Source organism: Spermophilus citellus (genome assembly GCF_964194105.1).
Source record: "Spermophilus citellus genome assembly, chromosome: 11".
Lineage (NCBI taxonomy): Eukaryota > Metazoa > Chordata > Mammalia > Rodentia > Sciuridae > Spermophilus > Spermophilus citellus.
The window spans coordinates 59,073,236-59,085,579 of record NC_138192.1 but is presented as its reverse complement, the minus strand read 5'-3'; the positions used below and the strand labels follow the sequence as shown (position 1 = coordinate 59,085,579).

Here is a 12,344-nt window from a genome sequence, read left to right as displayed (position 1 = left end):
AAGATACTTTATTTTTTTAAAAAGAAATTATAGAATAAAATGTTTATTATTGATTATACTAACTAGAGAAATTATAAGTTAAAGACAATGACAACATTTCTTATTTTGGAGGAGGGCAGAACCATAACACTAGCAGGAGGTACCAAGAAACCAATTATATATTATTAAACAAATTTCATAAAAACCAAATTTTATATTATCAATTTGCAAAATTCTAAAAGATGCACATCATATTAAAAGAGTGTAGGTTAAAAAAATAAGAAATAATTGGTAAAAAATAATAAAGTGTTGATAGGGGGCATCCCTGACTTGTTCCAGATTTTAGAGGGAATGCCTTCAATTTTTCTGCATTCAGAATGATGCAAGCCTGAGGCTTGGCATAGATAGCTTTTACAATGTCGAGGTAAGTTCCTGTTATCCCTATTTTTTCTAACGTTTTGAACATAAAGTGATGCTGTACTTTGTCAAATGCTTTTTCTGCGTCTATTGAGATGATCATATGGTTCTTCTCTTTAAGCCTATTGATGTGGTGAATAACATTTATTGATTTCCGTATATTGAACCATCCTTGCATCCCAGGGATGAATCCTACTTGATCATGGTGCACAATTTTTTTGATATGCCTTTGTATCCGATTCGCCAGAATTTTATTGAGGATTTTTGCATCTAGGTTCATTAGAGATATTGGTCTGTAGTTTTCTTTCTTTGAGGCGTCCTTGTCTGGTTTCGGAATCAGGGTGATGTTGGCCTCATAGAATGAATTTCTCGAAACACTGGCCAGAGCAATTAGACAAACGAAAGAAATTAAAGGCATAAAAATAGGAAAAGAAGAACTTAAATTATCACTATTTGCGGATGACACGATTCTATACCTAGAAGACCCAAAAGGGTCTACAAAAAAACTACTAGAACTAATAAATGAATTCAGCAAAGTGGCAGGATATAAAATCAACACACATAAATCAAAGGCATTTCTGTATATCAGCGACAAAACTTCTGAAATGGAAATGAGGAAAAACACTCCATTCACAATATCCTCAAAAAAATAAAGTACTTGGGAATCAACCTAACAAAAGAGGTGAAGGACCTATACAATGAAAACTACAGAACCCTAAAGAAAGAAATAGAAGAGGATCTTAGAAGATGGAAAAATATACCCTGTTCATGGTTAGGCAGAACTAACATCATCAAAATGGCGATATTACCAAAAGTTCTCTATAGGTTCAATGCAATGCCAATCAAAATCCCAATGGCATTTCTTGTAGAAATAGAGAAAGCAATCATGAAACTCATATGGAAAAACAAAAGACCCAGAATAGCAAAAACAATTCTAAGCAGGAAGTGTGAATCAGGTGGTATAGCAATACCAGACTTCAAACTACATTACAGAGCAATAGTAATAAAAACAGCATGGTACTGGTACCAGAACAGGCGGGTGGACCAATGGTACAGAATAGAGGACACAGAGACTAATCCACAAAGCTACAACTATCTTATATTTGATAAAGGTGCTAAAAACATGCAATGGAGAAAGGATAGCATCTTCAACAAATGGTGTTGGGAAAACTGGAAATCCATATGCAACAAAATGAAACTAAATCCCCTCTCGCCACGCACAAAAGTCAACTCAAAGTGGATCAAGGAGCTAGATATCAAATCAGAGACTCTCCGTCTGATAGAAGAAAAAGTTGGCTCCGATCTACATATTGTGGGGACGGGCTCAAAATTCCTTAATAGGACACCCATAGCACAAGAGTTAATAACAAGAATCAACAAATGGGACTTTCTTAAACTGAAAAGTTTTTTCTCAGCAAGAGAAACAATAAGAGAGGTAAATAGGGAGCCTACATCCTGGGAACAAATTTTTACTCCTCACACTTCAGATAGAGCCCTAATATCCAGAGTATACAAAGAACTCAAAAAATTAGACAATAAGAAAACAAACAACCCAATCAACAAATGGGCCAAGGACATGAACAAACACTTCACAGCGGAGGACATACAAACAATCAACAAGTACATGAAAAAATGCTCACCATCTCTAGCAGTCAAGGAAATGCAAATCAAAACCACCCTAAGATACCACCTCACCCCAGTAAGATTGGCAGCCATGATGAAGTCAAACAACAACAAGTGCTGGCGAGGATGTGGGGAAAAGGGTACTCCTGTACACTGCTGGTGGGACTGCAAACGGGTGCGGCCAATTTGGAAAGCAGTATGGAGATTCCTGGGAAAGCTGGGAATGGAACCACCATTTGACCCAGCTATTGCCCTACTCGGACTATTTCCTGAAGACCTTAAAAGAGCACACTACAGGGATACTGCCACATTGATGTTCATAGCAGCACAATTCACAATTGCTAGACTGTGGAATCAACCCAGATGCCCTTCAATAGATGAATGGATAAAAAAAATGTGGCATTTATATACCATGGAGTATTACGCAGCACTAAAAAATGACAAAACCACGGAATTTGCAGGGAAATGGATGGCACTAGAGCAGATTATGCTTAGTGAAGCTAGCCAATCCCTAAAAAACAAACACCAAATGTCTTCTTTGATATAATGAGAGCAACTAAGAGCAGAACAGTGAGGCTGAGCAGGAAGAAAAGATTAGCATTAAACAGAGACATGAGGCGGGAGGGAAAGGGCGAAAAAAAAAGGGAAATCACATGGAAATGGAGGGAGACCCTCATTGTTATACAAAATTATATATAAGAGTTTACGAGGGGAATGGGATAACAAACATGGAGGGAAATGAATTTCAATAGATGGGGTAGAGAGAGAAGATGGGAGGGAAGGGGAGGGGGGATATTAGAGGATAGTAAAGGTAGCAGAATACAACAGTCACTAATATGGCAGTATGTAAAAATGTGATGTGTAGCAGATGTGATGCTGCAATCTGTATTTGGGGTAAAAATGGGAGTTCATAACCAAATTGATTCTAATCTATAAAATATGATTTGTCATGAGCTTTGTAATGTTGTGAACATCCAATAAAAAAAATAATAATAAAGTGTAAATAAACCTTGATTCACTTTTGCTACAAAATAAATAGTGGGGGAGCTAAGTAAGTGAGGCTTTAGCAGTCATTAAGACTTTTATTTGTGAGAAAAAGAATACCTTAATAGCTTTGGAAAGTACTGATAAATATCATCAGTGTCAAATTTTAAATGAATCTGGAAAGAAATACTCTGGAAGGAAATAAACAAAAATATTAAAAGAGGTGACTGGCTAATTGTTTTTATACTTTTAGGTTCTTTTCACATCTATTTTGCAACACATGTGTGTTCCATAAATTTATCATCTATTTCTGCCAAATATATTACTCATTAAATAGTTTACAGCACTTCATGAGTTAAACAAGGCATAGAGGAAAATTCCATTTTATATTTAAAAGAGTGGATCAATTCCTCAAATGGAGAAGCCTGCAAAAACTTGACCCTACCCCACAAATTCAAAACTTCTTCTGTGATTACAACACTAGAAGGATTCAGAAGACAATGCATATGAACACCCTGAGCCTTTAATGATATGAAGACAGAGCAGTTGCAATTCAAGATTCTATCAGTCATGATATTTATTTGATATTTTTAAGAAATTCCTAATTCTAAATAAGTGCAAAATAGATGCATGAGTTGAGACTAATGTTGATAAAATGGGATGTATAATAAGTAAAATATGTCAGGAATAAAATCTAATAAATAAAATCTAATAAAATATGTCAGGAATAAAATCTAATAATTAAATTTATGTTTGATTCATTAGAATAGCCAAGGACTAATAAAAAATCTAAAACTCCTTTGTTGTACTTTAGAATATACTTAATGTGGTACTCCACATAAGAATGAAAGAAATCATATTAAGAATATGAGTAATGATAAAATGTAAGTGTCCATAAGGTAAGATATGGAGAGTAAAAAAGTTAAACAGATTTGAAAAATAACCAGTAGGTTTCTAATTAGGAAATATTTTTTAAATATCCAGAAATTAAAGGTAAAATGAATATCTTTATAACTATTTATTGAGGGTCACTTATAGGGCATAATTAAAAAACTAATGTAATCCATAAGATTTAAGTCAGGTTCTTTTTCAGAACTATTCACTGCTCTAGTAGTACATACATTTAACTCCTATGGAGCCACCCTCAGACCTCATATTTTGGCCTCTCCCTCTCTCTCATCTAGCATACATATGACCAATGCCAGAACATGAACAACATTAGAGCAGAGATCTCTTTATCTATGTTTGTATGTGAAAAATCTAGCACAGTGCCGACAAGTGTGTGTGTATGTGTGTTTTCCTGTGGAATCAGAGTCATCTCAATAGCTTAGACCAAATCATGTTAATTTTTGTGTTAATAAAAATATATACCATGTCCTCAGGTTTACTAAATGATTTGTAGGATTATCTGCATTATCAAGTCATTTTGCTATTCTTTGTATTTCATAGGCAACATAAATGTGTATTCTTGGAGGGCTAATGTTCTTTATGTTTCAAACTCAACCATTCCTTAAGTTGAGGGTCACACATTTAAAAGGTTAAAGCCAAACAAAGTTATTCATGCAAAGTCAATTGGTTGCAGTAAATGTATTTCTTTCAACTTTGCTTGGCACACAGATGCTGAGAAATATTTCTCCAAGTATATGAATGGTGACAAGTAGCAACTGACCCTCAGGCTCAGAGTCTGAGACACACTTATAGGAGTTTTGAGGGAATAGGCTAAACTTTCCAGTTGATTTCATATGGGCATTTTCTATTTAGCTCTGCCTAATGGTGCCAAGTAAGAATAAGGAGATATTGTGGCAAGATTCTTTAACTTCTCAATAGCTGGAAACCCAGATGTTATTTAATACTTCTCATTTACAACTGATGCTAATTTTTGAAAAGACAAAACACTACGTAGTCCAACTAAAACACAACTACCAGGCATTTTTTGGCACACAAGCTCTTAGTTATGACCTCTGGCTTAACAATTTGTGTACTCTATTGTTGCATGCATAATTGAGACATTCCTAAAAACTCATACAATTTACTAACATGTCAAGAGACTTTACTGATTAAATCAGACTAAATATTCAAGACTCATGCTATTATTCCATACTCATAACTTAAAAACTTACTTCACATACTCCATCTATTATGAGAAAGAAAACACTAAGGACTAAAGACTGACCCCCCCAAAAATAAGTATAATCATTATTAGCTGGACTCTAAATGCAGTATCACTGAATGTAGGCCACCAGTTCAAGTTGGTCCTATTTTCAGATACATGATTGTATTTCTATATGATGACCAGCCAAGTATGATGACTACAAAGTACTGTCATTAGTGACATTTTAAATGAAGCATTCCACTAAGAAAACTAAAATTTCAACCTCATTTTAATCACTTTAGCTATTTAGAATTCTGGTTAATCATGTGGGAAAAAATTATCTTCAATGCCTGGAATGATTTATCTATTTGTATGAATGTGAGAAAAATGATCACATCTTCAAGTAATAGATTACAAGTACAAAGAAAGTTCACATCACAGCTATGCTGATGAAAATTACCTGCAGGCTGTTACAACTGAGCCAGTGAATTAATTAACCTTTTGCCATAAAAATCTAGAAACTTCAGCAGACACTGCAGTTTCTCCACTTCTCTTCCTCTAGCTTCTTCAGTATTTTAGAAAATGAAATGGTGTGTAGTTACTAGGCAAATAAAATGCTGATACTTTAATCAGTTCTCAACTTACTTCAATAAAACCACATGAATTCTGGTTAAATACAGAGCGTTGGGTGATTCATCTTTTGTTTCAGTTAATGAAAAATGAGTAATTATGGTTGATTTCTGTGTAGATCTTTACGTCCATGAATTAGATTAGTAATTTCTTACTATGAATGGATAGGTACCTTAATTATGTATCTTTTGACTCTGAGAAAATGAAGTTTAAAAAAATCTTGTTTTTTTTAAACAAGTACAAATGTGTATCCTTATAAATTCATTTTCAAATCAATAAACACATTACTTATATTTAAGTGCATTGGTCAAGCATTTTGATATTTTTCATTTGGACTTTGAAGCTTAAATACCAGCTAACACTAAATGAAGCCAGGATCTAGCTAAAGAGGATTTCTAATAATGGTGGTATTATATATGAGACACTGTGTTTACTCAGGTTGTTAAAGGTAACTATTATTAGAACTGGGTGAAAGTGATGACACAAGACTTAAAACCCACTAAATTATGCTTTAAATATTGACATGATAATTTACTTGTTGTTATGCAAATTTTAGGATTCACATTCCATTCTAGTTGATGGGGTAGTATTTCCTTAAGAAGTTAATAGCTGATAATTTTTGACTATTCAATAACAAGTAATTAGAGGTGCTCTCCTCTACTAGACAATTTTTAAGATTAGTTTTTGATTACTAAGTAGTTAACAATGAATAAATCATGCTCTCAGTAGTTTGCCAGAAAGCAGTTTTTAATAGAATGGATTATATGTATGTTATTTTAGAATTTTAGGATATTTCTCTATTGTTACAATAGAATGATGATTTGCTGAATTCAACTTTAAAGAGTTAAATTAGTGAATATTTCCTCCAAAAATTTTTAGGAAACCAATTTTTGATTGTAGGTAAGAAGTATACAGCAATGTGTTAAATTAGGAAGGTGATACTTTTGTGATAATAATACTTATCTAGACAACCAAATATGCATAATATTCTTTTTTTATTAAGGGAACATAAATATTTTACTAAAAATATTCCAAATAAATAGCTATTTGAAGTAATTTGAAACCAACAATAAATCCTTCAAAATTGTTAATATACTAAAGTTTTCCATATGGTTCTTTACATTGTCTCTAAATGAAGATAACCATTTAAAGGATGATAAATTTAGATATGTACCAAAACATTTTTTGTTAATTCAGTTTTGAGAATATGTCTACTATGAAGTATAAACTTCTAAATAAGACATATATTTCCTTGCTGTATCCAGTGTTGCACATTCCTGTCACATAAAATTTGTAGTAAATATATTTTGAATATAAGAATATATAAACCTTTAAAGCATATTTGGCATTTCTACAAATAGTTCGGTTTTCCCATATTAACTTAAAGTAAATTTAATATCATATACATACATTTTACGTTTACAATCATGTATGTATACACAGGAATAATAAATTTAGGACTGTAGAATGATAAATATTAGAAAAAAAATTATAATATTATTTAACTTTTATAGAAACACACATGCTATTCATTGTTTGGTATGACTTACCTGACAGGCAACGTTCTGTCTCCTTTCCTCCTATCCATTTCTCTTTGGGGAACAGGATACCAGCGGAAATTTAGTTTCCAGTTAAAACCCCCATAAGTCATATCTGACCCAGCCATATATTCAAAGGTATCATCACTAATCACATCAATGATGGGGCATACGACTGTTTTCCTGAAGAAAAATTAAAACCAATTTATATATAAACGATCATTTAAATGCTACATTAGCTTCTTTAAATTGGTTTTAGCGGCTAAGATATAATTTAATTATTTTGTGACTTAAGTATGCCTTAATTTTATTTTGTCCTTTTACTCTAGGAAATTATTTCCTTTTATTATATCTTTCTGATGGTAAACTTTATGTAATCATGTAAAATCTAATCAAGTACATGAATTGACCTTCAAGTTGATTTCCAAGTGTATTCCAAGTACTAACTCAGCAGGGTGAAAATGATCTATTTTTTATAAAACCTCCACCCACAGCATGATGAGTAGATTCATTTTGAGATTATGCATCATTTCAGCTACAGCCCACTGAAAAGTGATAGAATATAGGAAGAGGGAAATGCATGCTAAAAATTTAGGTCTGATAGTTTGCCTTTCAAATTGGATTGGTCATGTTAAAGTAAGGGTTCTAAGAAAATCTTCATGAAGAAAACACCTACTAGGAAACACAACAAACAGAAACAATTAACATCATGAACTATCAGAGTAAGTAAAGCTTCCCATGAAGAAAAACGGGTTTATGACAATTTCTGAGTCAACTGTCCTATAACTAAGAATTTCCAGTTGTTAAAAATCCAGATGAAATTTTAAGACAGGGAAACATTAGCCATTTTAGTCTCATGTTTTCTCCTACTCCTAAAGTTAGAAGAAAGCCAGGATGTTTTATGTTCTTGATAGTAACTTTTAAGATGGTAGGTTTTAGAACACTTTACTTGGGGAAATCATTAGGCACTCTTTTTTTGTTGTTGTTGGTTGTTCACAACATTACAAAGCTCTTGACATATATTTCATACATAAGATTGAAGTGGGTTATGGACCCCCAATTTTACCCCAAATGCAGATTGCAGAATCACATCGGTTACACATCCACAATTTTACATAATGCCCTATTAGTAATTGTTGTATTCTGCTACCTTTCCTATAACCTACTATCCCCCCTCCCCTCCCCTCCCATCTTCTCTCTCTACCCCATCTACTGTAATTCATTTCCCTCCATGTTTGTTATCCCATTCCCCTCACAACCTCTTATATGTAATTTTGTATAGCAATGAGGGTCTCCCTTCATTTCCATGCAATTTCCCTTTTCTCTCCCTTTCCCTCCCATCTCATGTCTCTGTTTAATGTTATTCTTTTCTTCCTGCTCTTCCTCCCTGCTCTGTTCATAGTTACTCTCATTATATCAAAAAAGACATTTGGTATTTGTTTTTTAGGGATTGGCTAGCTTCACTAAGCATAATCTGCTCTAGTGCCATCCATTTCCCTCCAAATTCTATGATTTTGTCATTTTTTTATTGCTGCATAGTACTCCATTGTGTATAGATACCACATTTTTTTTATCCATTCATCTATTGAAGGGCATCTGGGTTGGTTCCACAGTCTAGCTATTATGAATTGTGCTGCTATGAACATCGATGTGGCAGTATCCCTGTAGCATGCTCTTTTAAGGTCTTCAGGGAATAGTCCGAGAAGGGCAATAGCAGGGTCAAATGGTGGTTCCATTCCCAGCTTTCCCAGGAATCTCCATACTGCTTTCCAAATTGGCCGCACCAATTTGCAGTCCCACCAGCAATGTACAAGTGTACACTTTTCTCCACATCCTCGCCAGCACTTGTTGTTGTTTGACTTCATAGTGGCTGCCAATCTTACTTGAGTGAGATGGTATCTTAGGGTGGTTTTGATTTGCATTTCTCTGACTGCTAGAGATGGTGAGCATTTTTTCATGTACTTGTTGATTGATTGTATATCCTCCTCTGAGAAGTGTCTGTTCAGGTCCTTGGCCCATTTGTTGATTGGGTTATTTGTTATCTTATTGTCTAATTTTTTGAGTTCTTTGTATACTCTGGATATTAGGGCTCTATCTGAAGTGTGAGGAGTAAAAATTTGTTCCCAGGATGTAGGCTCCCTATTTAGCTCTCTTATTGTTTCTCTTGCTGAGAAAAAACTTTTTAGTTTAAGTAAGTCCCATTTGTTGATACTTGTTATTAACTCTTGTGCTATGGGTGTCCTATTAAGGAAATTGGAGCCCGACCCCACAATATGTAGATCGGAGCCAACTTTTTCTTCTATCAGACGCAGAGTCTCTGATTTGATATCAAGCTCCTTGATCCATTTTGAGTTAACTTTTGTGCATGGCGAGAGAAAGGGATTCAGTTTCATTTTGTTGCATATAGATTTCCAGTTTTCCCAACACCATTTGTTGAAGATGCTATCCTTCCTCCATTGCATGCTTTTAGCCCCTTTATCAAATATAAGATAGTTGTAACTTTGTGGATTAGTCTCTGTGTCCTCTATTCTATACCATTGGTCCACCCGCCTGTTTTGGTACCAGTACCATGCTGTTTTTGTCACTATTGCTCTGTAATATAGTTTGAAATCTGGTATCGCTATACCGCCTGATTCACACTTCCTGTTTAGAATTGTTTTTGCTATTCTGGGTCTTTTATTTTTCCATATGAATTTCATGATTGCTTTCTCTATTTCTACAAGAAATGCCATTGGGATTTTGACTGGCATTGCATTAAACCTATAGAGAACTTTTGGTAATATCGCCATTTTGATGATGTTAGTTCTGCCTATCCATGAACAGGGTATATTTTTCCATCTTCTAAGATCTTCTTCTACTTCTCTCTTTAGGGTTCTGTAGTTTTCATTGTATAAATCTTTCACCTCTTTTGTTAGGTTGATTCCCAAGTATTTTATTTTTTTTGAGGATATTGTGAATGGAGTGTTTTTCCTCATTTCCGTTTCAGAAGTTTTGTCGCTGATATACAGAAATGCCTTTGATTTATGCGTGTTGATTTTATATCCTGCCACTTTGCTGAATTCATTTATTAGTTCTAGTAGTTTCTTTGTAGACCCTTTTGGGTCTTCTAGGTATAGAATCATGTCATCTGCAAATAGTGATAATTTAAGTTATTCTTTTCCTATTTTTATGCCTTTAATTTCTTTTTTCTGTCTAATTGCTCTGGCCAGTGTTTTGAGAACTATATTGAATAGAAGTGGTGATAGAGGGCACCCCTGTCTTCTTCCAGATTGTAGAGGGAATGCCTTTAACTTTTGTCCATTCAGAATGATGCTAGCCTGAGGCTTAGCATAGACAGCTTTTACAATGTCGAGGTAAGTTCCTGTTATCCCTAGTTTTTCTAATGTTTTGAACATAAAGGGATGCTGTACTTTGTCAAATGCTTTTTCTGCGTCTATCGAGATGATCATATGGTTCTTATCTTTAAGTCTATTGATGTGGTGAATAACATTTATTGATTTCCGTATATTGAACCATCCTTGCATCCCAGGGATGAATCCTACTTGATCATGGTGCACAATTTTTTTGATGTGTTTTTGTATTCGATTCGCCAGAATTTTATTGAGGATTTTTGCATCTAGGTTCATTAGAGATATTGGTCTGTAGTTTTTCTTTCTTTGAGGTGTCTTTGTCTGGTTTCGGAATCAGGGTGATGTTGGCCTCATAGAATGAATTTGGAAGAGCTCCCTCTTTTTCTATTTCCTGAAATAACTTGAAAAGTATTGGTATTAATTCTTCTTTAAAGGTTTTGTAAAACTCCGCTGTATACCCATCCGGTCCTGGGCTTTTCTTGGTTGGTAGTCTTTTGATGGCTTCTTCAATTTCATCCATTGATATTGGTCTGTTCAAATTGTGTGTATCCTCCTGACTCAGTCTGGGCAAATCATATGACTTAAGAAATTTATCGATGTCTTCACTATCTTCTATTTTATTGGAATATAGGTTTTCAAAATAATTTCTAATTGTCTTCTGCATTTCTGTAGCATCTGTTGTGATATTGCCTTTTTCATCCTGTATGTTAGTAATTTGAGTTCTCTCTCTTCTTCTCTTCGTTAGCATGGCTAAAGGTCTGTCGATCTTATTTATTTTTTCAAAGAACCAACTTTTAGTTTTGTTAATTTTTTCAATAGTTTCTTTTGTTTCAATTTCATTGATTTCCGCTCTGATTTTAATTATGTCTTGCCTTCTGCTACATTTGCTGTTGTTTTTCTCTTCCTTTTCTAGGGCTTTGAGGTGAAGTGTGAGCTCATTTATTTGTTGTTTTTTTTCTTTTTTTGAGGAATGACCACCAGGCAATGAATTTTCCTCTTAAAACTGCTTTAATTGTGTTCCATAGATTCCGATATGTTGTGTCTGTATTTTCATTTATCTCTAAGAATTTTTTGATTTCCTCCTTTATGTCTTCTGTAACCCATTGATCATTCAGTAACATATTGTTCAGTTTCCATGTGATGTAGGATTTTTCCGTCCTTTTTTTATCATTGGTTTCCAGTTTCATTCCATTATGATCATATAAAATGCAAGGTATTATCTCCACCCCTTTATATTTACTGAGGGTTGCCCTATGGCATAATATATGGTCTATTTTTGAGAAGGATCCATGTGCTGCTGAGAAAAAAGTATATCCATTTGATGATGGTTGATATATTCTATATATGTCAGTTAAGTCTAGGTTATTGATTGTGATATTGAGTTCTATAGTTTCTTTATTCAACTTTTGTTTGGAGGATCTGACCAATGGTGAGAGAGGTGTGTTGAAGTCACCCATAATTATTGTGTTGTGGTCTATTTGATTCTTGAACTTGAGGATAATTTGTTTTATGAATGTCGCAGAACCATTAATTGGTGCATAAATATTGATAATTGTTATGTCTTGTTGGTGAATGGTTCCTTTTAACAGTATATAATGTCCTTCTTTATCCCTTTTGATTAACTTAGTCTTGAAGTCGATTTTATTCGATATGAGGATGGCCACCCCTGCTTGCTTACGAGGACCGTGTGCATGGTATATTTTTTCCCATCCTTTCACCTTCAGCCTGTGT

At 34.0% G+C, this 12,344-nt stretch overlaps 1 protein-coding gene across 3 annotated transcripts in view; it reads right to left on the bottom strand.

Moving 5' to 3' along the window:
- The window catches only part of GALNT13 (polypeptide N-acetylgalactosaminyltransferase 13), a gene marked incomplete at both ends in the record, with an annotated part of 482,292 nt that overhangs the window by 230,440 nt on the left and 239,508 nt on the right, over positions 1–12,344 (bottom strand). For all 3 annotated transcript variants that reach the window (XM_081261707.1, XM_081261705.1, XM_081261706.1), the window contains one exon: positions 7,276–7,446. In XM_081261707.1, coding sequence (XP_081117833.1) covers positions 7,276–7,446 — 171 coding nt within the window. The remainder of the gene's footprint in view (positions 1–7,275; positions 7,447–12,344) is intronic.